Raw genomic sequence first — 27,657 nt, 5'->3', positions numbered from 1 at the left:
CATTTGCCCTGAATGCACCGGTCTCATGTGCGCCCCCCAGGCGTAGTCCGAGGAGTCTGTTGTGATGACTTGATTTGCTTGAGGCTTGCTGAATGGAAGACCTGTGTTTGTTTGGCATGCTTGAGCCCACAACAGAAATTCCTTTTGCAGACATGGAATTAGTGGTATTATTGCAGACATGGAATTAGTGGTATTATTGTTTCCAAACTGTGGCTGTGTTGAGACCATATGTTTTTTAGGTACCATTGTAGTTCTCATATGCAGCTTTGCACATGGGATTAGTAAGATGCAAGATGCCATGAATCCCAGAGCCTGCAGGATTTTCCTTGCAGTCAGCCTGGTGCAATTTGCCAGTGTTCTGAAATATTGAATTAGTTGCCCCTGCTTCTCTGGCGTGAGGTAGGCCATCTGGGTGTTTGTGTCCAAATTGGCACCCAGGAAAATTATCTTCCGAGAGGGTATTAGTCTTGATTTCTCTTTGTTGACTGTGTATCCTAGAGAGTTTAATAACATTATTACATAAGCCAGATGTTTCAGAAGAATGTGCTTGCTGTCCGCTTGGATCAGGCAGTCGTCCAAATAAGGGTATATTTGTATCCCTTGAAGTCTGCAGTAGGCAATTACTGATGCCAGACATTTCGTGAATACTCTGGGCGCAGTAGATAAACCAAAGGGCAATGCAGAGAATTGATAATGGGTTGAACCTGCAAGAAATCTGAGGTATCTTCTGCAATTTTGTCTGATTGGGACATGCAGGTATGCCTCCTTGAGGTCCAATGTTACCAGCCAAGACTCCTTGCCCAGCATGGGAAGAAGTTGCTGTAGAGTGAGCATCTTGAATTTTGGTAAGAGTAGAAATGTGTTTAGGATGGATAGGTCCAAAACAGGTCTCAAATCTTTTCCCTTCCTTGGTACCAGAAATAGCCTGGAATAAAAACCTTGACCTTGTTCGTGCGTAGGTACCTCTTGAATAGCTTTCATGTTTATAAGATCTGAAATTTGCTTTTGTGCCTCTGCCCTTTGATTGTGTGGCAGGTATGGCATGCCTTTAATTTTTGGAAGGTATGAAAATGGAATTTGTAGCCTCTGTTTATAATGTTCAGGATCCATTTGTCCTTTGTGACAATATGCCAATTTTTTGAGAACAGTGCCAGCTTTCCTCCTAAGGGGGCTGCCATTTGAAACCTGGTTGGCATGCAAAGGGTAAAGTCATTGGTTTTGCTTTCTGAAAGATTGCGAGTTGTCCTCACCACCTCTTTGTGTAGGAGCTTGCCATGGTCTGCCTCTGTACGAGCCTTGTGTTTGCCCTCTGCCCCTCGGGCGCCTGTATCTGCCTCTTTGGGGTCTGTCTGTGGCAGGAAAGGACCAGTTTTTTGGAAGGCCAATTTCTACTAAAACGTGGGGGTTGAACCTGCAGAAATTCTCAGTTTGCATTGATTTAGCCTTTTCCTCCATTTTCCATAATACTTCCTCAGCATTTGCCCCAAATAGTACATCCTTTTGAAGAGGGGCGTCTATTTAGCTTCGACATGATCAGGCAAGGCTTGTTCCTTGAGCCAGGCATGCCTACGTATGACTGAGCCTGTAACAGCAGCTCTACATGAGGCCTTTAGAGCATCAAAACCACATTGTAAGGTATGTTTACCCACTAGTTCTGCACTATGCATCAAATCCTGCAACTCCTTCATGTCTGGTTGTTCAGGTTGTGATATTTTACTTTTCAATTGAGATAACAGAAACTGTTGGTATTTTAGCATATGAAACTGACAGTTTAAGGCCCTCATGGATAAGGTAGCCGAGGTATATACCTTTTTTCCCCACCTTACTAAAGGATCTGGAATCTCTCTCAGAAGGCAATGGGTTTTTGGCAATGGAGGCCTTAACTCCCTTGGGCCCCTGTGAGATGGTTTCTAGGTCAGCAGCATGGCTTTTGTATAGAAATTGGTGTGAGTCAGGAACCCTGTAGTACCTGTCAGGCTTAACTGGAGCTGGAGGAAGAGAGTCTGGGTTAAGGCAGGCCTCAGAGTAAACATCATCTAGGATGTCCAGGACAGGAGGAATAGCCAGAGGCCTGTGCTGGGGTAACAAATGAAATTCCCTGAGCCTTTTCTTGGAATCTGAATAATCCTGGCCTTCCCAGTGGAAGTGTTCCCTTAAGGTATGCAGAGTTTCACCAAATGAGTAATCCTCAGGGGGGGGATACAGAAGGAATAGATTCCTCTGCATCAGAGTCTTCAAAAGGGGAGTAGGACTGTTCCTGATAATCAGAGTGCCCTGAAATAATGGAGCCCTGATCAGAGGAGGGGGAATCTTCCTCCACTCTGGGTCTTTTGTCCGGAGGTGGCTGAGAACCTCTGATTAGAGTAATTAAATCCTCAGCCATTTTAAGCATCTGTTTCTTAGGCATGGGGCCTGGAGATGGGCCCTGTGTAACTGGTCTCTTAGGGTGCGTGGTAGCTTTAGACTTGGTGAAAGCCTTGATGGAGAAAGAGGAAGGTCTGAAGACACCTTGAGTGGAGGTGGACCTGTCCACATTCTGTGTTTCAACGCCAAGCGTGGCTTCGGTATCTGTAGTCAGGGTGTGGGCCGAGGAGCCTGCGACTTCGGGTACAGGAGACACTGCCAAAGATGCGTCGTCGGTAATCAGGGGCTGCGTAGGCGCCTCGCTGAGAACCGGACCACGTGTAGTCGGCTTTGGCGTGGTGTCGGTAGAGGCCGTGGACCTAGGGTGTCGGTCCTTGTCTTTGCGTATTTTTAGACAAAACCGAAGTCGGAGTATCCGACGACATAGTATAGTTAAATGCTTTCCCAAAATAATGCTGGGCGAACTCCGCCCGACACTTAAGTGCGTTTGTTGAATGTAGCACAAAAGCGACAGACCGAGACGTCGTGGTCTGGGCCTAAACAAGGTATACAGAGGGAATGGAAATCCTTATGCGATATTTGCTTCCCACAAGAAATACAATTATTAACTTTGTCTGACATCGGTCAGAGGCAAGAAAAAGTTTCCCCAACGGGGTACTTAGCTTTTAAGAAGACTTTGGTTCCAAATTTTTCGTAATCTCAGGAGCTGGCCGACCGGCACTTGCGAACTGCTTCTGCTTCGGGCACCGCGCGGCAAGAAAGACTGAAGAAAATGGCGTCGGCTGGTTCTTTTATACCCCTGTCGCACTGACGTCAAGGAAGAAGCGACGACAACAGACGCCGGACATAGACTTTGGAATTCGGCCGACCGAGGACCCGCCTGACGGCAGGAGAACCCATCTGTTATGACTGCAGCTGTATGCATGATGAACATCTGAACAATTCACAGAAAAAAAAGTGTTACTTGAAACAACTTCAAGTGACAGGAAAGAGGATTCAGATTTAAAAGTAGTCTTGACATTCCATTAAACCACCAACTCCTAGCTGTAAAATTACTTTCCAAAAAAGGAAAGTGAAACTACTGAATGGAAGGTTTCCCCTCAAAGGGGACACATCTGCCCAGCATAAAAAAATGGCACAAGTTGACAGATCACAGAAAGCCTCAGAGAAGCATACGCCAGCAGCAGTAAAGCTCTGAAGTGCTTATCTTAGTCAGCTCGAGCTGCTACAGTTTGGGCATGTGGATGGTGCCCTGAAGCTTTAGAAACTGGCCAGCTGTTTTATCCTTGGCAGGACACAACCCCATGCAGCTTAAGCTGCTGAAAAGATCAACATACTACAATATTAGCCACAGCTGGTTTAAGAGTACGCAAGAGTCCATATAGCACATCTAAAGATCCACTTAGCCTATTCCACAACAATTGGTGCTATTTCTTGTTCCCTGTATGAACAGATAGCTACTGCAAATTTGTAAAAGTGGTTTAAGCTGCATTGCAACTTCTAGGCCACTAGTTATCAAATTCCAAAGCAGCATGATTAAAGTATGCAAAGAGACAAACTGAGCAGAAAACGTAAAAGCACTGCAATGCTTCATTGCACAACAAACGTAAAAGCACTGCAATGTTTCATCTACAAAGCAGGATTTGCAAATAATTTTCCAAAGGCAGATTTTCTGGATGAGCTGTTTTGACAACTGCCCATCTCTAGCTCTGGGAACCTTCTAGTCATAACTGTAAGAGTGATCTATGAATACTGTACATCAGTGTCGCACATCTACCATAAATGTAGATGGCTCAACCAGCTTCAGAGAATTCCCTCCTGCCTACACCATCTCCTTTATACCTAGGGATGGGGTGGGAGCCTTTCCCTTATCCCATCCTAGCTTTAGCCTATTTTGTATACCCCCTAAATGAGTCTGGGGCAAATCTGGGCATGTCATGTTCCTGGCACCCCAGAGAGAGTGCGCAATCAAACTGGGGCAAGACGACCTAAAGATGGCACCAAACAGCCCTTTGAGAAAACAAGTTCTATGGCATTTAGAAAAGCCTTGTACTTCTGCAAGGCAGGAAATTCTGAGTAATTAATGCAACTCTCAGCTACCAACATCTAGTGTCTGCCGAATACCTGCTTCCAAAAACTAAACCCACCGGAACACAGCTTTCTTTATGCTTTCACATACAACATAACATGTGATGCCAGGATTGTCACAATGATTCTTTCCATGAGGCAACAAGAAATGTTACAAAAAGGTAAACATACCATTTCAGATGTACAATGAGAACTAACCATGCACAGCAGTACAAAAAGCCAGGAATTCCTATTCTACTCCAGGGGCAGGCTTTACTGGACAGTACTCGTTCCTGAATCATGTCTCTTCTGCTGCACCAACCAATAACTTCTGAAGTTCACGTTAAATGTGCAATGAGCACTTACCTTTGTATTTGCTGCAAGCTCAACAGCATGCTCTGTGGACACTGCATCACTGGGGTAGAAGACAGTACAAGTAGGAATAGCACGAAACATGGCTAGGTCCTCCAAGGCCATTTGTGAAGGGCCATCCTCTCCTAAACCAGGAAAAAAAAAAAGCCTCACTAACAGAAGGCACTGGTTTAACCACAAATCAAATGTCAGATGAAGAGAAAATTGAATGTGTTCGTGTTAATGGCACTAAACTACTGTTCACACTTGACTAGCTATAAAGACCATCAAGCAGCAGTCACTCCAACCATCTTTCTTTTCCACCATAAAGTACATAGAAGAGTATACTGGAATAGGGAAAAAAACAAGTCAGGAAGAACCTGATATAAGAAATTCAATAAGTTTTATAGCCAGTTACAATAGATTACAAGTAATATCCATGTTAGGTTTACACAAAAAAAACGTTAATAGCATGAGAACTGTGCCAGAACAGAGGTGAACGTGTACTAGTAGACAAATGCAGAGGTCTGCAATAAATACCTGTACCTGTGTTTTTTTTTTGTTTTTTTTTAAATATAGAAAGGCTGTTGAAATGTGCTAAACGATCCTGAGAGTGCACTCTGGCTTCATAAGAAACAAGTTACACTACACAATTGGGGAAAAAACTGCACACATTTTAGCCACTAGTAAGGCATTTGGCAACAAATACAAAGCCTGCACAATACAGCTTTAATACACAATAGCTAAAAGCTTAAGAACACGGCAGTCATTCCCAGTCAATCCTAGAACAGCTTTTGTGAAGCAATGAAGTAGAAAAGGACATTCTGTATCTGGCTGTATCTGGTTTAAGGAACAATAATTATGGTTAACTGTAGAGGCCTTTGACTGTGCGCCCATTTCTGTTCCACCCATCTTAAACTCTATTCAGTTACTTTTTTTTTTTTTAGGGAGCAGACAATCTGCATCCCCTCCTTCAGGGTCTCTCCCCTCTCACCCCAACTACCTCTGAAGAATTACCTCTGAAGTTACACCTGCTCAGCCAAGTGGAACTTCCCATCAGTGTGTGAACTCTGACATTGAGATCAGAGTTACAGAAGCAGAGTCCCCCACTTTAGAGATAAAAAGGGGAACTGTCTCCATAAAAAATGCTAGGAATGTACATTTCAAATAGGGTGGCATACAGAGTGATGGGACAGTTAACAGTACAGTGGACAGAAGAAACTCTGGGTTAGTCCAAAAACTAATCTAAAGCGATACTTTACTAATCATGCAATGTTGAATAGTTGGGCTGCACCTGCAGGACTGGACTTTTATAGTAACTGTTCATAGGTTGGTACTAGACTAATCTGCCCTAGGGCCTGTACAAGCCTAGCCATAACAATTCCCTGGCTACTTCTTCCCACAATATTTGCTTCCCTGGACCAGTCTAGCAATTTGATGCTAATCAGTGCAAACAAAATGTAAATGAACTGCTAAGGTACATGTTCCTTAACAGGCATTCAAAACAGTTTGCAGGTGTGGTCACCCAAAAAGGCTTAGAAATATCAAACCACTAACCTGATCCTGTACGCTCATCTTGGTTTAAAGACTAATACTGAACACAAAATTTGATTCTAGTCACAAAATAGTATTTGCCTGCCTGAAAACAGTGGCCAGCATTAAGAATTCACAGCTACTTTGAGGTAAAAGTAGCAACTGGCTACAGATACAGCTTTTACTCTAGAATACCCATCTGCTCAAAAATATTAGTTAGTTAAAAGTTATTATACTTGATAACTTACCAATGGAGACTCCACAGTGAGAGCCACATAGGTTGATGTTGCTTTGAGAAATCGCACCCATACGAATTTGGTCATATGCACGGGACAGAAAAGCAGCAAAGGTACTAACAAAAACAACATTCCTGTCTCTGGTAGCGCAACCCATTCCAACACTCACCTGCAAAGAATGAATTATGAGTAAATACATTCAGTATTACAACAGCACAGCTATTTTACACTGGCTTGAATGATGCAAAGTTTAGCTATCAAATTATGCAGATTATGTCAACAGTAATTACCACTATAATTCTTAACTGAGGGGACGCAGGACAGAACCTACGGGGCTAGAACCATTTCATCCTCCATGCAATGGAACCCAGACATTGAAACCTGAAAAGGCAAAAGTGCAATGAAACTGCCAACAACTGGTTAGGAAATAATTGCATCATTTCCCCTCTCAGCAATGGGCTTACATCAGTTACAAGCCTCATGTGACAGGAAACTGCCATTTGGTCCCAGATTACTACTTATACCCATACCAACATTACTCTGACTCATCACTGCCCCCGATTTGCGTAAAGGCTGTACATCAAAAAATTAGGGCATAAAATATTGCACAACTATAGGAAGCCAAACTATACTAGCAACTCACCTAGGGCTCTCAATCAGCCAGGGTCCCCCTGAACTTTGGAGGGGTGGGAGGTTGGCATAATGGTTAAGGTGCTTACCTTAGAAACTCACTGTGCAGGGTTTGATTCTGACATGAGGTAACTGGCTAGGCTTAAAATGGCCCATAAGGGCAGTTAGCCTAGTACTAACCTATGAACCCATAGAAGTCTGAGAAGCCTCTGTGGATGTGCAGAAGTTCAGAGCCTGGGTCCAGATAGTCAAGTGTCTGAGCTCTCAAGTGCTTCAGCAAGTGCTTTGGGAGAGACGTCCAACTTGAGGCATGCAGCTTCAGTTTCAAGCCTATGTTTTTGCCTTGTGCTTAGCAGGCTTGGCCATCAGGTCAGAGGGATCCTTGTGCTTTTTGTCAAAAGCTTAATGCTCTGGATTTCAAGGTAGATCACGAGGGAGGGACAACCAATTATGGTGAGTCTTTGGTATGAACGTGGCAGAGGAGTTGTGGTCCTGCTGAGGGCCAAAGCAAAAAAGGCAATGGGTACAAACTACACTACCTCATCTTGGAAGACACATCTTAGCAAGGAATAAGAAAGAAAAAAAAAAAAAAAAAAAAAAAAAATACAGAACATCTGGGACTGGCGGCAAAGTTCTGAGGGTGGTGCGTGCAAACATCTTACGGCCATTTGTTGGTGGACTATATCAGACATACCACACACCCAAGGTAGTAAAGATTATGGCATACTGGCAGATGTCGGGTTGCCACCTTGACAGGTGGCTAGTCAGGAATACTGAAAGATGAAAAGGACATCTACATTCACAAAGGTTGCTGATCCAGGCAGATAAAGCTTCAGATTTCAGATCTCAGCCAGCAAATTCTTGCCACAAGCACAGCCCATCAAGTCTTCAGTAGCTTAAATGGGTCTTCCTTTGATGAGGACCTCCACAATTTTTTTCCTTAAAGCCAACCCCCATGTTCTCTATAAAAAAAAAAAAAAAACTGTTGCAGTCAAATGGAATAGCACATGTGCTAGCAGATTTACACCAGCAAGACACCATTTGCAAAAAAGTCATTTGATGAAGGTTGTTAGGATTGTTCTTTGCAATCCCTCAGTTAATCTCCTTTTCCATTCCCACAATTGGGGAGCACACACCTTTAAAGATACAAAGTTCTAGGTGGTTATGGAAGATTTTTTTGACAGCACTTTGTGCATGTACAGAAACAAATCCCCAGCATGCAGATAAACACTCAGCTTACAGGGCATTTTAAATGGAGATAGAAGATGAACTGGAACAGGAGGGCAAGGACCCAACTGAAGAGAATTCCCTCCACAATGAGCACATACAATAGTCAATGGGTGCCCTCTGCAGTTAACTGCTGAAGAATTCCAAAGGTGGTTTACAAAAAGCTGGAGCTAAAGCACAGCACTAAGACAAAAGCTCAGAATGACCTAACTATTTGCACAATGAGCAGACTGAACCACTGTTTATGCCAAACTAATGTATCAAATTACCTACAAGTAACATTTCTGAAGCATTAAGTGATTGGACACAGTATTACAAGGGTTCTGCATGTACTATGCTGACAAGCAGAAAGACTGTATGTAAGCAATGGTTTATTCTTTCCCTTCAACAACCCTCCAATGATGCCATTTGATTTTAGCCTGGTAATGGATCCTTCATACCATATGCTCAGACACCAGGACTGTCATACCATATGCTCAGACACCAGAGGACTGCTAGCATTCAAAGACATGGTCAAAATCTTTCAGCAAAGATGCTTTTGCTCAAACATCACACCTCTGTCATCTATGTAAATGGTTCCACATGCAGTCCCCCCCATGGTCAGTGGCCTTTCAGAGGCTTACTTATGAACTTACAGCTGCCAATATTCAATTCAATGCCAACCTCTGCCAATATTCAATTCAATGCCAACCCCAGACATACATTTTAAGGCAGTATTTTGCAAGTTTCTCTCTCTCGTTACTTTACCAGTCTCTCCTCAACTTTTTGAGACAACTCAATCACAAGCGCAGTACTCAACTTCACCTGGATTATGCCAGTATTTTTTTTCTTCTCGCTGCAGTCTTAAGCTAACCTTTCACTGCCATCACCTAATCATTCAGTATACTGCTGGAACTCTTGCGTTTTACCTTCCATCATAAACTTGACTTATCAAATGTATTTTCCGTACATCAAGCAAATCCTTGTTACTTTGGCAGATATGAATAAACAGGTTTGTACCTACCATAAATGTAGATGTTAGAGTGGTTATGCTGCTGCAGTCATCACACTTGGGTTATCTGCCGTCAGGCGGTCCCGCAGTCTGCCTGAATTCCAAAGCCTTGGTCCGGCGTCTGTTGTAGTCGCTTCTTCCCTGACATCAGTGCGGCAGGGGTATAAAAGAGGCAGTCGCCATTTTCTTCAGTTTTTCTTGCCCCAGATGTCAGGTGCCCCCAAACTAAGAAGGCAAAAGAAGCTTGCAAAACATACCTTGGTGCAAAGCAATGGTACTAGTTGTAAGCAAATACACCATATAGACATGCATCCCAAAGGTTGAAGTACATGGAGGTATAAGAAAAGGCCTTGTTAGAAAGAAGGGATGGAGGGAGGGTAACCTGGACTGCAGCAGCATAACCACTCTAACATCTACATTTATGGTAGGTACAAAACTGTACTATGTTCATCGTGCTATGCTGCTGCTGCAGTCATCACACTTTGGTAGAGTCCCAAAGCTATGGTTGGGTGGTAAGAGCTAAACTGGGTTAGGTGCAGCTAAGATGCCCTGCAGAACTGCAGTGGCAAACAGCTCTGGTTTTTGAGTACAGAGGAAGGTGGTAATGCTTGGTGAAGGTGTGCACTGAACTCCAGGTAGCTGCCTCCAGAATGTCCTTGGTTGGGACTCCTCGGAGGAAGGCTGCTGAGGTTGCTGTAGCCCTGGTAGAGCGAGACCCAATACTAGCAGGCACTACTTTCTTGTGGTGTGAGTAGCAAAAGCGGATGCAACGTGCGATCCATTTGGAGATGGTCTGCTTTGAAATGGCCTTTCCTTCTGAGCCTGGTGCATAGGATACAAGGAGTTGGTCAGATTTTCTGAAGGCCTTTGTCCTGTCCAAATAGTAACGTAGCCGTATGAATGTCCAAAGAGTGAAGGAGTCTCTCCTTTATTCTGTGGGTTTGGATAAAAGGTAGGCAAGTGTATGGTCTGATTGAGAGCCACACTGGATACTATCTTTGGCATAAAAGAAGGGTTGGTGCGTAAAGATACTCTGTCCTGATGGAAAATGATGAAAGGTTCCACTGCCATAAGGGCCTGCAGTTCTGAGACTCTGCGAGCCGAGGTGATAGCTAGCAGCAGGGCTGTCTTCCATGCCAAGTATTGAAGCTCTGCTGAAAAGGCTGGTTCGAAAGGAAGTGTTAACTTCTCCAGAACAAAATTTAGATCCCAAGTTGGAGTAGGTGGTTTTCTGGGGGGGTCTTATATTTTTTGCCCCTCTGAGAAACTGCCTTAGCAAAGGATGAGAGAAAATGGGTGGAACCGTATCATATTGAGCTTAAATGGCTGAAGCATGGATCTTTATGGATGAGAAGGAAAGGTCTTTGTGTAGCAGCTCAGTTAAATATTGGAGTATGTGCAGAATATTTGGGATACCAGGATTTAGGCTTCTGGCCTGGTTCCATACACAAAATCTTTCCCATTTGTCGGAGTAAGGTTTTCTGGTGCTGGGCCTCCTGGCCTCCAAAATTACATTCTGGACGTCCTTTGAGAGAAGTGTTTGATAATTTAAGGTATTTTCCATGCAGCTAGATTTAAGGTCCTTAGCTGACTGCGAAGTATCTGAGTGTTTTGTTGGGTTAACAGCAGAGAGAATGGAGGTAAGATCCATGGAAGGCTGTGAGAAGTTTCGGAGTAGTGGGTACCAGTGTTGACGTGGCAGTCCGGGGCAATGAGGATCATCTGTGGTCTCTCCGATCTGGTTTTCAGTAATATCTGGGAGAGTAGAGGCAGAGGTGGGAAGGCGTAGACTGAATGATAGGGCATCCACTTTCCAGGCCAGGGGATGGTAAGTCCTTGTGCAAAATTTTTGTAGCTGGCAGTTGTTGGTTGAGGCAAACAGATCTATGTCTGGTGGTCCCCACCCTTGAGTTATCATTGAGAATACTTGTGGGTGTAGTCTCCACTCGTGAGGGTCTGTCAAATTTCTGCTTAATTTGTCTGCCAAAATGTTTTTCTTTTCCTGGCAGGAATTGTGCTTGCAGTTGTACTTGGTAAGTTAATGCTGTGTTCCACAAGTCCATTGCCTGTCTACATAGTGGGTAGGAGTGCGTCCCTTGTTTATGTACCACATAACTGTGGTGTTGTCCGTCCTTATTAGGAGTTGTCCTGGATGCAAAAGGTCCTTGAAGGCTGTTCGTGCATTTTTTACAGCTAGCATCTCCTTTTGATGTGTAGCTGCCTTTGGTTTGCAGACCATTTGCCCTGTATACATTGTCCTGCCATGTGTGCACCCCAGGCATAGTCTGATGAATCTGTTGTAAAGGTTTGGTGGAGGTGAGACAAAAGGAAGGCCCTTGTTTGCTTGGCATACTTGAGCCCACCATAGAAACTCTTTCTGAAGGCAGGGAGTGAGAGAGTTATAGTTGCTACGAGGCTGTGTCTGTGCTGGGACCATACACTTTTTAGGTACCATTGTAGTTCTCATATGTAGCCTTGCATATGCAATTAGTTGAATGCAGGATGCCATGTACCCCAATGCCTGCAGGAATTTCCTTGCAGTGAGCTGGGAAGAAGTTGCCATGTTTTTGAAGTACTGAGCCAGTTGTTTTTGCTTGTCTGGCGTGAGGTAAGCCATCTGGGTTGTTTTATTCAAGCTGGCACCCAGGAAAATTATTTCTTGTGAGGGTATTAGTTTTGTCTTCTTTTTGTTTACTGTGTACCCTAGGCAACTTAGCAACTTTGTCACAAATGCCAGATGCTGTAGTAGGATGTCTTTGCTGTCCGCTTGGATCAGGCAGTCGTCCAGATATGGATAAATTTGTACTCCTCGCTGTCTACTGTATGCAATTACTGATGCCAGGCATTTCGTGAATACTCTGGGCGCAGTAGACAAGCCAAAGGGCAATGCAGAGAATTGATAATGCGTTGTGCCTGCCAAAAATCTGAGGTATCTTCTGCAATCTTGTCTGATAGGGACATGCAGGTATGCCTCTTGGAGGTCCAACGTTACCAGCCAAGACTCCTTGCCCAGCATGGGAAGAAGCTGCTGTAGTGTGAGCATTTTGAATTTGGGAATGTCCAGGTAAGTGTTTAGAATTGAAAGGTCTAAGATGGGTCTCCAGGCTTTGTCCTTTCTTGGTACTAGAAATAGTTGAGTAAAATCCTTGACCTTGCTCTTTTGCAGGTACCTTTTGAATTGCTTTCATGTTCATGAGGGCTGAAATTTGTTTTGGTGCCTCTGCCCATTGGTTTGTTGGCAGATTTGGCATGCCTCTCATCCGTGGTAAAGTGAAAATGAAATCTGTAGCCTCGGGTAATAATATCCAGAACCCATTTGTCCTTTGTTAGGATGTGCCAGTTGTGGGAAAAAAGCCAGTTTTCCTCCTAGAGGTGCTGCCTGGGAAATTATGCTCGGCAGGCGAAGAGGAAAGTCATTGAGTTTTCTGAAAGGTTGAGATCTGTCATCTCCCCCTCAGAGAGGTTTACCATTGTCTAGGCCTGAAGGTACCCTGTGCCTGGCCTCAGCCCCTAGGGCATCTGTACCTGCCCCTTTGGGGTCTGTCTGAAGCAGGAAAGGACCAGTTTTTGATGGACAGTTTCTGCTGAAGCTAGGAGGTTGTACCTGTAAAAAATCTTTAACTGTTTGCATTGATTTTGCCTTTTCTTCCATCTGCTTTAAAACTTCCTCTGCTTTGACACCAAATCATGCATCCTTTTGCAGTGGAGCATCCAGTAACTTTGCTTTGACATGTTCTGGTAAGGTCTGCTCTTTTAGCCAAGCATGTCTAAGTATTACAGACCCTGTGACTGCTGCTCTACATGAGGCCTCCAAAGAAATCAAAACCACACTGCAAGGTATGTTTTCCCACTTGTTCTGCTGCATGCAACAAATCTTGCATCCCTTTGAAATCTAGTTGATCTGTTTGAGGGATCATTTTCTGTTTTAACTGATTAAGCAAGTACTGCTGGTATTTAATCATGTGGAATTGGCAGTTTAAATGCCCTCATGGCCGAAGTGGCAGAGGTATACACCCCCCCCCCATCTTTCTAATGCCCTGGAATCTCTTTCCACAGGTAGTGGATTCTTAGCAGTAGAGGCCTTAACCCCTTTGGGACCCTGGGAAATGGTTTCTGGGTCTGCAGCAGGGCTTTTATATAAAAAGAGACTCGATAGTATCTGTCAGATTTAGGTGGTGCTGGAGGTAAGGAATCTGGATTTAGACTGAATTCAGTGTAGATATCATCCAGAATGTCCAAAACAGGTGGAATGGCTAGGAGTCTGTGCAGAGGCAAAAGAAGAAGCTCTCGGAGTCAGAGTAATCTTGTCCTTCCCAGTGGAAATGCTCTCTCATGGTGTGCAGGGTTGCTCTCATGGTGTGCAGGGTTTCCCCAAAAGAGAAGTCTTCAGGGGGGGAAACAGAGGGAATAGACTCCTCAGCATCTGAGGATTCATAGGGAGGGAAGGGGTAATCCTGTTCTGAGTCTGCTGAGGAAATGGATTCCTGGTCAGGAGGTAAATCTTCCTAGAGTCTAGGCCTTTTGTCAGGAGGGGGCTGGGAACCTCTGATAAGGGTAATCAGGTCCTCCGCCATTTTGAGCATTTGTTTTTTAGGCATAGGGGCCTGTATGGGAGTCTGTGGACTTTAACCTTTGGAAGCTTAGCGTATGACTTAACGGAAAGAGTAGTCAGTTTAAAAACGCCTTCTGAAACCGAAGGCCTGTCCACAGTCTCCAGATCACGGCCAGGGCTGGCGTCCGCGAGTTGAAGAGGAACCGGCTCCAGTAGTCCGGTAGATTCTGACAGAGGTAGTTGTATTTTCTAAATCTGTGGTAGTCCGGGGCTGCGTAGGTGTCTCACTGAGTACCGAAGACCCGGCAGCAGGCCTAACCGATACCTCGGTTTCTGGTCTAGGCTGCAGGTCTTTGTCCTTGTGTTTTTTTAAACATAGCGGTAGTTGGAGGTTCCGACAATGTAGTTGAATTTTCTGCCAAAATAATGTCGGGCGGTATCAGCCAGACGCTTAATAGTGCGTTTATTGAACCTAGCGCAAAACAGACAACCAGAAACGTCGATCTGGGCCTAGGCAAGGAATACAATAAGAATGAAAATCCTTGAGGCATTTGCTTCCCACAAGAAATACAATTATTAACTTTGTCGGACGTCGATCTGAGGCAAGAAAAGTTTCCCCAACGGGGTACTTGGCTTTATAAGACTTCGGCTGAAATTCTGTTTGAAATCTCAGGAGGTGGCCGACCGGCACTTGCGAACTGCTTCTGCTTCGGGCACCGCGCGGCAAGAAAGACTGAAGAAAATGGCGTCGGCTGCCTCTTTTATACCCCCTGCCGCACTGACGTCAGTGAAGAAGCGACAACTGACACCGGACCAAGGCTTTGGAATTCAGGCCGACTGCGGGACCGCCCGACAGCAGATAACCAAGTGTGATGACAGCAGCAGCATAGCACGATGAACATCTAGCACCATATGCAACAGGCATAGTTTTCCTTGTTTATAGTTCTATCAAGTCATACTTCCACAGTCTCAACATTGTGCTTATGATGTCCTGTACAAGGTCTTACCTATACTCCACAAAAAGTTTATGGCCCATTAAGTTCTCCAAAACAATTATTTTTCCATTCTTTGGACTAGCATTTTCCCAGATCTGAACACTTTCAGTTTTAGTCTTATGGAATAAAAGATTTACCTTCCTGAAATCCCTACTCCGATACCATTCTGAAAAGGCTTCATAAGACATTCAAATAAAGCTACTAAGTTACTGATGGAGTTTCTGTATGTCAGAAACATTCCAAGTTTCAAAAACCATCACAGTAAATTGACAACCAATTCTGAATTCTACTGCAATACATCAAGAAATGCTATGAATGCCATCTGTCTATACACTGCTTGCCCTCGAGTCTCAACCTTTAAAATGAGATGGCAATCCAATAAAGTTTCTTAAAATTTAATTGGGTATTACAGCAAACTTACCTACAGTGTAGCATCCATCAGCTCTCAAAAACACTTCAGGCACTGAAAATGCCCAAAACTGCAGTCATGCATTTCACTTGTGGGAAGGTACAAAAGTCAGGAACTCATTAGAACATTTGCCAAGTTCTGGCTAGTATCAGGAAAAACTCTGGTGGAGCATAACAGACCATTTCAATTGTAAATAAGGGTTTACTCTCTATAGTTCCAATAGCTATTTAGCTTTAGGGGATGCAAATAGTTTTGCTTTGTAACAGCCATGATGCTGACCCATTCAGCACATAATTTCTTAAATTCAGTTTTCTTCTACTTTACACAGCAGAACAGAGTTAAATGTTCCTTTGAGTATGTCCAATGCAGTTAAATCAAGTCTTTATATCATGGAGGAACAAAGTATTGCGGGACAGTGTAGACCTGTCAGTCTACAGAGGATTTCGATCCAAGCTTCCCTACATGAGAAATGGATACAAGCAAGCATTCAGAACTAAAAAATGCTGCAAGCATGTAACAGATACTTTACTTTAGTAGAGGCACATTGCTAGCACAACACTGAACAGGCATTCCCACCACTTTGCCAATAAATCCCACAAACGTAATAATGTTTAGTGTTAAGCTTGACAACACTAAATTTGCATAAACTGCTACAAATTTTTGATGCAAACATATCTGCCTTAAGACTTGGTCAACAAGTCTTTCGTATTACAAACAATGCATACAACCTTACAGGCTTGGTTAGAGATAGCTTTCATTGACAGTCTGGCCATTTCCACTGAAATAGCATTCCTGAATTAGCTTTTACCTGCACGATTTAACAGCATACCCACTCAATTGGAAACATGACTGGCACAACAGGTATCAATTCAGTATTTGTGCAGTCTCACCATGGGTACTACAAGGGTGATGTAGCCTGTGGCTTCAGAATGGTCCTTGCAATAAGAGGAAATGTCCGCTTCCCAATGTCTTTGGGCAGCAGCTATGTATACCTTTGTGCCAAGCCAGTCACGTCCAGAAGGCAACTCTTATGGGGTTATTAGCTCAAATCAATTCAGGACATATAGCAAAATGGTAAGCAGATGAATGCATGAAATCACGTGGGTACTAAACACGGGAAAATCCAGGCACCATGTAAAACCACATGAATGAGAAGTTGGCCAAATATTCCCAGGAGTGCATTCTTTGAAGGGGAACCAGAGGATAGACTAGCAGTCTGCATCAGAGAGGTAACGGGATTTGAACACTAGCAAAATCTCTGCTACAGTCAGAGGAAAGCTCCAGGTATGGCTCTTTAGAATGTCCATTCCAGACAACTTTAAGTGGTAGGCAAGCATGAATTCTCAGTCAACCTGCCATAAATTCCTCGGCAAAGCATTTGTAGTCAGTGTAATAGCGGAATGCAAGCAGCCTTGGAACGGACGTTGCAGGCATTAAGCTTCCTGGATGCTTTAAGGGACTTGCTTTTTTCTTTTTAAATCAGAAAGTCCAAGGCAATTTTCCGCAGGACCTGCAGGTTCATGCACAAAAAGGAACGGAACAGCCAAAAGGGGAAAGGATGGGGACAATTCGTTCAGCATAACGGTCGCTGGCTCAACAGATGTCTACAGCTGGTATCTGGCTTTTATACAATACTAAACTTGAGCGGCTAAGATACCAGCATTCCACTCTCTGACATGACTATTAGACTGTCTGCAAATGTCAGGCAGAGGGCAGATATAACTGTACCACTAAATGGTCCTGAAGGTGCTGTGGAAGGCCTCCGACTGACCCTACAGAATTTCAAAGCTAGCCTCTGTTTTTGGGTGTTCAGATTCCCCAAGTGATGTGTTAAAGATGCCCCTCAGAGATTCGGGAACAGTAGTTCCTTTGCTCAGGAAAGCATGAAGGATACATGTTCTTAAGACAGTTGAGATTTTGCAGGCTCTGTTCACCGAAATTTTCTTTAACCAAATCATTCGTTTTAACAGAATGCTCCATTTAAAGTGGATATTTCAAATGATTGCAACCAGCAAATGGAAAAATCCACACCCTCTTAATGAATTATCAAAACATTGCAATTGAAGTTTGCCAAAAGGAACAATCAAAGTCAAGGTCTTCCAGAATCACTTCATACATGTGGAAAAAAATTTAAACCACTAAATTGCCAACACTCTTGAAACAGCTTAACTTTTGACAGTTCAGCTGCGTTCCCCCCCCCCTTTTTTACTCTATTCATTTTAAAATTAAATGTCATCACTGGTTTAAAACGCAATAAAAAAGGTTCATAAGACAGTCTAGTACACACTTTTGAACGTTAGAGTCTAAATTGGGTACTTTACTCCAAGCACACTCAAGTGCTACACTCTTCATATAGCTTGTATGGGGGGGTGAGGGGTTACTGTGTTGACTGTTACTGTGTTGACTGTATTAGTCTCATTAGGCATGGGTTCCTCAGGTGAGAACTGAGGTAGCAAATAGTGTGAGAAATTTGGTCAGAGTACCAAAGACTCTACCTTTTTTCAACAAATAGTGGGATCTTTTACAACCACTTGAGCTACCAAGTTAGGAAGTTAGAACCTGTAACATTTCATTATGGCACACTTGCACACAGAGCAGCATCCCCAGCTTACGCTGCACTTCCCCTTAAAACTACCTGGCCTAACATCCATGGTATGGCAATGGCAGGCCTTCATGACAGCCGAAATCTACTCCTGGTCAAAAGGAGAGGAACAATGCAAAAACGTCTGTCCAAGTTCCACAGCAAAACAAATGCAAAATACTGTTGTAGACCCTCAATGGAGCAAGGTAATAGCATTTGATTAAAGTGACTGGATATCCTAATGCCCAAAACACATCTGGAATACACCTCCTAGAAGGCAAAGACTTAAGTCAGGAAATATTGCAGGCTGCTTTGCTAACGTCAGATTGCCCTTGAAGGATGCACACCAAACTGGGGCTGCAAAAAAAAAAAAAAAAAAAAAAAGCATTTCCAAGCCACCTTGCATGATAAAGCACTTTCTGATCAACCAGACCTGATTTAGGGCCTCAGTACAATAAACAGAACTTCTTGACTGAGGTTAGGAAAGTCAAATAAAAATGCTAAAGTTCATCCAACATAAAAAGCCCATCCTCGCATCAAGAATGCAAAATCCTGTGTGCAGTCTCAAGAGAGAAGCCCTACAAACCGAAACCCATGACTTGTTTTAGACTAGCATTTTAGTTGCACATACTTGTTGCCTCATCACAGCAAGAGGTTATCCCATTTGATTCTCGGCTTGGGAGTGCCTTCTGTGTGGAGTCTGCATGTCTTCCCCACGGTTGAGTGGGCGTGCCTTCATTGAAGGTTGGGCTGGCAACTTGACACCATAAAAAACTGCCAATCATTAGCAGACCGGAGTTCCGCTGTGGTGACCCCTAACCGGGAAAAGCTGAAAGACAAACAGATCAGTTTGGGAATGCATTCCAAGATATAGCAGGGCATTTCAAATCCCAAAGTGGGTGCCACATTAAGACAGGATTCTTCAGGTCACTCACCTACAGATCTCAAAGGACCTACAAGTTTCCTTATTTGGCAGTCTCGGGCATCCACAACTGTTCCAACTGCATGCTCAATAGTAGTTGCTAAAAATACTAGTTTTAGCAACTAATGCTACCAGAAATGAATGCCAACAGTCTTCACAAAACAGACAAGCTGCTCTCAAACTTTGCAGGCAAAGTATTTGCATTATGGCACAGCTGGCATATTTACCAATATCTGGCTGAAAAAGGGAAAATTGCCCAAATATATGCTTAGTTGGAGTGGACATGCTCGGTTGCTGGAGCACATTTACAAAAGGCTTTCAAGAATTTTTCCAAATAAGAGAAACTCCAAAAAATGGCTATTACCTCATCTTAAGCTTACGGTCAATACCATAAATGACAGTCCAGAAAGCCACGTTTTTCACTGCTGTAGCCTCTTGGATGAACCAGGGTGGAAATTTTGCAAGGAAAATGGCGAGGTTGAGTTAACATCTTGCAGCATAATTTATGTGGCCTGGGGGAACAAAAAACATCCCCCAAACCTTGGCTGTATAATAACCACTCCACAAAACGTGATACACGTATTTCATAAGAACCACTTCACCTTATACAACTAAACTGAAAGACAACGAACATGAAGGGTAGGCTTAAGCACAGGTGTCTACATTTACTCTTTTGTAGCAAATTCTCTTAAAGTTGCGCAAAATACAAAGTCTCCAGTCAGGAGTAACTTTAGCATCTTCCTTCATTACAAAAGCATACCAATATTTAGGCTTCTATAACTAATGAAAATAAACTGGTCTTGCACATTTAACACTATGCTAAATAGCTAGCCTGATTAACATTGGAATGAAGGATTTTCAGTCCAAAAATAATCCCAGAAAGGAATATTTCTAATTTGTGTTATTCCACCCCTAAACCTTAGTCTCGTTTTCCCTTGTACATTTGATGTCCCCCCCCTTTCCAAAAAACCTCCGCCTGGTTCGCTCTGAAACCAGATTTTCTCTGACACCCTGAATAAGTGTGGCTTGTACAGACAAGTTGCCCAAATAAGCCATGACAAGTGTCTATTATCCATGCCCTTCTGACACCTCTTGCGCTAATTTGTGAAGCCTTCAGACGGCATACTATGAAAGTGCTTATTTTTGCTTTGAAAGGGCTACTCCCAGCCTCTATGGAAGGTGGTATCCTCCCATTTCCAAAATCTTCCTGTTCTGCTACACTTGATGCCAGGATGAATAGAAAACTGAGAAAAGTACAGTTGTGTACCTACCATAAATGTAGATGTTGGTGTGTATTCACTGTTGCAGTCATTACACTTGGGTTATCCTGCTGGCAGGCTACCCGCAGTCGGCCTGAATTCCAAAGTCCTGGTCTGGCGTTGGTTGCTGTCACCTCTTCCCTGATATCAGTGCACCAGGGGTATACAAACTGCAGCAGACTCCATTTTCTTCAGTTTTTCTTGCCCCAGATGTCAGGTGCCCCCAAGAAGGTAAGCAATACATTTTGGTTATAAAAAACTTATTCATCTACAAGCAAATACACCACATAGGTTGTATAGGATAGAGATGTATAGATAAGTCCCAACAAAGAAAGGGGGATGGTGGGTGGGTAACCTGGACTGCAACAGTGAATACACTTTAACATCTACATTTATGGTAGGTACACAACTGTACTATATTCATAGTGTTTCACTGTTGCAGTCATTGAATCCCAAAGCTGAGGTTGGGCAGCTGGGTCTAAATAGGATTAGGAGTGGCGATGAGGCCCTGCAGAACTGCAGTGGCAAAGCCTGCTCTGGATTTAGAGTAGAGGCAAGTGGTAGTGCTTGGTAAACAAGTGTGCACCGAACTCCCAAGTTACAGCCTCCAAAATTTCCTTGGTTGGTACTTCTCTGAGAAAGGCTGCTGCCCTGGTAGAATGTGGCCCAATATTCTTAGGCACTGATTTGCCATGCTGTGCATAGCAGAAACGAATGCAGTGCCCTATCCATTTTGAAAGAGTCTGCACAGCTTTTCCTCGTGATCCTGCAGCATATGCCACAAATAGTTGCTTAGTCTTTCTGAAAGCTTTTGTTTTGTCCAAGTAGAAGTGCAGCTGCCTGTGCATGTCCAAAGAGTGCAGAAGTCTCTCCCCTTTATTCTGGGGATTTGGATAAAAAGTTGGCAAATGAATGGTTTGGTTAAGAGCCACACTGGATACTACCTTTGGCATAAATGTTGGGTTTGTCCTTAGAGAAACCCTGTCCGGATGAAAATGATAAAAGGTTCCACTGGTAATGCATTGAGCCAGCTATGAATCTGAGGTATCTTCTGCACGATCGTCTGATTGGGACATGCAGGTATGCCTCTGAGGTCCAAAGTAACTAGCCAAGCCTTCTTGTCCAGCATGGGTAGAAGTTGCTGCAGTGTCAACATTTTGACTTTTGGAACATCCAGGAAAGTATTTAGAGTAGTCAGGTCCAGTATTGGTATCCAGGCTTTGTCCTTTCTGGGTACCAAGAAAAGTCTTTAGTAAAATCATTGTCCCTGCTCTTGCTGTAGTACTTTAGCCCTCATGTCAGTGAGAGCAGAAATTTGTTTTTGTGCATCTGCCCATTGATTGTGTCAGGTCTGGCATACCTTTTGGCCTTGGGATGGTGTGAAAGTGGAAGCTGCAACAGAGAAATAATATTCAGTACCCATTTGTCCTGGGTGATCATGTGCCAATTGTGAGGAAAGTGCCAGTTTCCCCCCCAAGGGTGCTGCCAAAAGGTAAGTGCTTGGCATTGGTAGAGGAAAGTCATTGGAACGGTTTCCTATAAGGTTGTGATTTATCTTCTCCTTTGGGGGCTGGAGCACCCCACTGTTTAGGTCTGTATGAGCCTTGGGGCTGAGATCTGCCTCTTGGGCGTCTCTGCTCTTTGTGGCCAGACACTGGAAAGGACCAATTTTTAGGCAGCCAGTTCCTGCTAAATCTAGGTGGCTGAACCTGTAAGAAATCTGTCTGCATTGATTTTGCTTTATCCTCCATTTTCTTTAACACCTCTTTTGCCTCAACACCAAACAAAGTATCATGCTGTAATGGAGCATCCAATAATTTTGCTTTAACATGATCAGGTAAACTGTTCTTTTAACCAAGCATGCCTTCCAATGACAGAACCTGAACTGCGGCTCTACAGGAAGCCTCTAGTGAATCAAAACCACATTGCAAAGTATGCTTTCCCACTTGTTCAGCTGCATGCAACAAGTCCTGCATTTCCTTGTTTTCAGGACATTCAGATGTTGTAAGCATTTTCTGTTTTAGCAGAGACATTAGGTATTGTTCTTAAAGCATGCGAAAATGGCAATTTAAAGCCCTTACAGCTAAGTAGCAGAGGTGTAAACTTTCTTCCTCCATCTGTCCAGTGCTCTAGAATCCCTATCAGAGGGAACAGGGGTTTTTTTTTGCAGTGGAAGCCTTGACCCCCCCCCCCTTTCGGGCCCTGAGAAATTATTTCTGGATCAGCAGCAGGGTTTTTATAAAGAAATTTGTGTGAATCTGGAACCCTGTAGTACCTATCTGGCTTAACAGGTGCAGGGGGTAAAGAATCAGGAGACAAACTGGATTCTGAAAATACATCAACAATATCTAGCACAGGAGGGATAGCAAGAGGCCTGTGCTGAGGCAATAAAAGAAAGTCTGAGCCTTTTCTTGGATTCTGAATAATCCTGGCTCTCCCAATGGAAATATTCCCTCATGGTGTGCAGGGTTTCCCCAAGAGAGTAGTCCTCAGGAGGAGGCTGAAGGGATAGATTCTTCAGCATCAGAGTCCTCATAGGGAGGAAGGGAATATCCCTGTTCTGAAGAGGAATTAGAAATAGAAACCTGGTCAGAGGAGTTGTAGTCAGTGTCTTGCCTAGGCCTTTTATCAGGAGGGGGATGGGAACCCCTGAACAAAGTAATTAGGTCCTCAGCCATTTTAAGCATCTGTTTCTTCGACATGGATGCTTGAGAGTGCTGTACTTGTTTGTCTTTAAAGGTGTTTTAGACTTTGCCTTAGGTCTGAAACCCTTCAGAAGCAGATGCCTGCTCAGCGGCTCCGGACCCATCTGAGGGGATAGTTTCCGTAGGCCCAATACCTTGAGTTTCCAGAGGCCTAGTCTCCACGTGGGAGTCTGAGGTGGCATGTGGCTCTGAGGTAGCGGGTGTCGGTGGCTGTGAAAGTGCCAGAGAACCGGCGACTGGCCTAGAAGAGGCTTAGTCTGTTTTGGACCTCGGATGCCTGTCCTTTTCTTTGTCCTTGTGCTTTTTATGAACGGTTGTTCAGATAGCATTATATAGTTAAACCTTCGGCCAAAGTAATGTAAAGCAAAATCGAACAGACGCTTTACTGCGTTGGTTGAATCTAGTGCGTTGGTTGAATCTAGCACAAAACTGACAACTAGCAACGTCACGGTCAGGGCCTAGGCAAGGAATACAGTAATAATGAAAATGAGGTATTTGCTTCCCACAAGAAATACAATTGTACTTTTACTGACATCTGTCTGGAGCAAGAAAAAAAAAAAGTTTCCCCAATGGGGTACTTGGCTTTATTGAAGACTGAAATTCAAATTTCGAAAATCTCAGGAGTTGGCCGACTGGCACTTGCAAACTGCTTTTGCTTCGGGCACCGCATGGCAAGAAAGACTGAAGAAAATGGCGTCGGCTGCAGCTTATATACCCCTGGCGCACTGACGTCAGGGAAGAGGCGACAGCATCAGACACCAGACCAGGACTTTGGAATTCAGGCCGACTGCAGGTAGCCTGCCAGCAGGATAACCCAAGTGTAATTACTGCAACAGTGAAACACGAACATCTAGGAAAAAAGGAGAAATTATGTCCAAGACTATATGTCAGTTGGTTCAGAGGGTTTTGCAACTTTTGAAGCCAGAGCCACTATTCTTTAATCCAAAAATCACAGGTTCTCACTGGAGATCATTTCAAACACATTCTGTTCAGCCATACTACAGGAAGCTGCATCACTACAGGCTTCCGTCTTCTGTTTCATCTATTCAGCCAGCCAAACCGGCCAGCCACCGTACCGAAGCAGAGTGAAGATTTCTTCGGACCCAGACACAATCCAGGATCCTCTTGGACCTGGCTAATGGTTTCTTCCTTGTATTCCATTATTGCTACTTCTCCAATCTGCCTTTCAAGACTGAAGCAATTTAATCCCACTTCCAACTGGGGCAGATCTGCATCGGAGCAGAGTATTTGTTCTTGGATGAGAAGTTCTTGGATTGCATTGGAGCAGACTGAAATCGGAGCCAAAAGGTCAGTTCAAACAGGGTAGGTTTGGAAACAGGTTTTGTAATCCATTCCTACCTCTTGAGCCTCAGTGTTTAAGACATTTCAGTTCAGACCTCAGCCTTTGCTCCAGGCCATGTGATACCCTGGTTGACTCAGGATTTGGGACCCAAGGCTAGGCTCCCCAAAATCTTCCAGTCCCACTGAAAGCCAACCAGAAATCTAGATCCACCTCCTCTAGAAGAGATCCCAGCCTTCAAATCCTCCTCCAGAACATCCCACAAAAGGATGGACACGGGAAACATGAATGCAAAAGGCAGTACCTGGATTCCCATCCAAATTTATTGCCACAGATAGACACCAGTGTTTCCTAGATCCCCCAACCTCCTTCCCCCAAAGGCATTTTATTCAGAGAAATCAATGAACTCCTTAAGAGAAAGGGGAACAGTCCTCCCAAAACACCTCTGACAGAAGTCATTTTTCTTTGAAGCTTTTGATTCTGGCCAGTCTACATCCCAAGTAGCCCCACCGCATGGAGAAGAGAGTCTTAACACAGCCAAACTTCTCCAAGAAACCACATAAGGTCCCTCCTCAGAACTGCCCCCATTGGAGCAAGGGTCCCAGCAATGAACAATGAGGAAATGAGCAGGGAATCTCATGTGTTTGACAGATTTGGGGAGACTATATGCCTCATCTACATTCTTGGCAAGAGTGCTGAATTATCTGGCATGTTAAAAAAACATGCTGATGCACAGCTGGCTACCCGCTAATCCTTATCTAATGTTTGTATACATTTCATCACCAATACAAAGGAAGAAGCATCTAGATCAGTCTGCACAGGCAGGACCATCAGGAAATATGCCTGAATATTGGACAGGTTTTGCAGAACACTCCCGCCTCCTTATGAAGAACATTTTTTGGTCCCAAAAGTATGTAAATTTATAGAAAGGACAGAGCAAATCCTTTTCCGTTGTAGGGATCAATTCTCAACTCCTCAGAGGACGTCTTTGAAGCAAAAAGGAGGGAAAAAGTGTTTTCATCTGACGCTTCTGGAGATAGCTCCTACATCAAAGGGAGGAACTTGTAGGAAGTCACCCTAGGGGCAGAGGTGGTCCAAAGGAGGTCCTTTGAGAAGCCTTTGTGCTCAATGGCTGCTGACCACTGTGCTCTGGAGGCAGTTGGGGCACTTATCCCTGCAAACCAGGTTGACGTCTACTCAAGACAGATGGGTCGAGGGGATCATAACACTAGTCATAGGTGACCAATAGTAAGGTACACTGATGTCCCACTCACTAGGTTGAACAAGGACTAGGCTGAAGAAAGCAAGTCTGCTGTCAGGTGCCAGGATCTGCCACAACAGGTACAAATAGGACGGTCACTGTCCATGCTGGTGTGAACTGACATGTACCTCCCTGGACTACATGAAGGAGCTCTTTGATCTTGTTGCCCCAACAGGTATGACCCTAGCCCTGAGTAGCATTCTACCATGACCCATAATGATGCCACAGTAAAAGTAAAAAATAATTGCCTTCAACAATTTGCTAAGTTTCTGGTGTCATTCTAAGGGGATCCAGTATCTGCCTGCCTGGGATGACATAACTGACCGATCTCTATGCTTTGCCAGAAATGGCCTCAGTCACCCCTGCGCTTCTGGATACTGGCAAAAATTCTTGCTATCCCTATAGTGCCTTTTTTAGGCAATGTCCTAAAGACAAAACCGCCACTGTAACAGCTACAAGCAAACAGAGGATTATGCTACTCAATGCTAGAAGTCTAAATTTCAAAATGCACTCTCACGCCTTAAAAGGAGAACAGAAATCTGTGCAGTAGAGACCTGGTTCAAGGCTCTGGAGAGCACCCCTGCTTTAGCAGGCTACAACTCGTACCACACTTTTCGGCCCCAAAACCTGGGTTGAAGCCTTAAGGTGGTGGCATCTCCATATTCATGAAGGATATGCACACCTCCAGACTAGTAGCTCAACATAATGCATCAGAAATACTTCAAGGTACATCAAACACTGGGTTAAACTGCAATCCAGGTTGTAGCCTGCTATTAGATCCCCCCACCATGTCCCAAAACTCCCACTCCATATTCCTAAACACACTAGAAAATTAAGATACAACCCAAAACCCTTATACTGGGGGACTAACTACCCCTCCATTAACTGGGAAAATTACTCGCATACCACACTTGCTCAACATTTTCTAGAACTCAATTCCAATTCTTTGGACCAACTCATTCTTAAACCAGGAGTAGAAACATCCTCGATGTGGTCATTAAATTTTTCCCTGGTCATATCTGACCACAAGCTAATCACCAGGGATTTCCACAGCCCCCCCCCCCCCACCCCCGTAAAGGAAACCTTTTAAAAACTTCCCCTAAGCCAAGTTTGGGCTTCTAAAAAAACAGAGGTGGGAAACTTCATGACACCCATGCAAATAGAAAATAGGTGCAGGACTGCTGAATCATACACTAATGCACTGTATGAATACATACAGAGGTGCATGAAATGGGCCATGCCAAACAGAACCAAGATGCTTTCCTCAAAAAAGGAAGTCGATCTGGTGGTCCCCTAAAACTCCACAATAGAAGGAAGAAACTGTTGCAGAAAAGGGCAAGTCCCAAGACTGGAAAACCTCCCATGCTAGTCTCAACAAAAAACTGATACCGCATCATATCCTCTAAAGCTAGCTACGAAAGCAAAATTGCAGCAGACACCAAAGGCAACCACAAGGCATTCTATAGTTATGTCAAGAATCTACATGGCAATACTCCTAGTACAGTTTTGTACCTACCATAAATGTAGATGTTAGAGTGCTCATACAGCTGCAGTCATAACAGATTGGTTATCATGCAGTCAGACGGGTCCTCGGTCGGCCGAATTCCAAAGTCTAGGTCCAGCATCTGTTGTCGTAGCTTCCTCCCAGTCAGTGCGGCAGGGGTATAAAAGAGGCAGCAGACACCATTTTCTTCAGTTTTTCTTGCCCCAGATGTCAGGTGCCCCCAGAAGGAAGGCAAACAATGTTATGCAAAAATGCAATGTTGATAAATCAACAGTAGTTGCAAGCAAATGCACCATAAAAAGAGTACCCCAAAAGGTACTATGAAAAGGGTTTGTCATAAGGCCTGAACATCTACATTTATGGTAGGTACAAAACTGTACTATGTTCATCGTGTGTACAGCTGCAGTCATAACAGATGGGTAGAATCCCAAAGCTAAGTAAGGGTGGTAGGCACTAAGTGGAACTAGGAGGGGCTAGGATGCCCTGCAGGACTGCTGTGGCAAAGCCCGCTCTAGATTTAGAGTATAGTGGGAGGTGATGGTGCTTGGAGAAAGTGTGCACTGAACTCCAGGTGGCTGCTTCCAAAATATCCTTGGTAGGGACCCCCCTGAGGAAGGCTGCAAGGTAGCTGTGGCTCTGGTGGAGTGGGATCTGACGCATGCAGGCACAGTTTTTCCATGAAATGAGTAACAAAAGCGTATGCAGTGGGCTATCCATTTTGAAATAGTCTGTTTGGAAATAGCCTTTCCTTGAGCACCTGCAGCATAGGA

General features: G+C 44.0%; 1 protein-coding gene across 1 annotated transcript in view; it reads right to left on the bottom strand.

Annotated features, from left to right (window-relative positions):
- LOC122808888 (transketolase-like protein 2) overlaps positions 1–27,657 on the bottom strand; it is a 327,865-nt gene that overhangs the window by 220,166 nt on the left and 80,042 nt on the right. The window contains exons 9-10 of the mRNA XM_044080001.1: positions 6,564–6,720; positions 4,798–4,928 (exon numbers count right to left, since the gene is read on the bottom strand). Of these exons, the coding sequence (XP_043935936.1) occupies positions 4,798–4,928; positions 6,564–6,720 (288 nt within the window). The remainder of the gene's footprint in view (positions 1–4,797; positions 4,929–6,563; positions 6,721–27,657) is intronic.

Source organism: Protopterus annectens, chromosome 8.part0 (genome assembly GCF_019279795.1).
Source record: "Protopterus annectens isolate FY-2018-M chromosome 8.part0, PAN1.0, whole genome shotgun sequence".
Taxonomy (NCBI): Eukaryota; Metazoa; Chordata; order Ceratodontiformes; family Protopteridae; genus Protopterus; species Protopterus annectens.
This window is presented reverse-complemented; position numbering and strand designations above follow the sequence as displayed.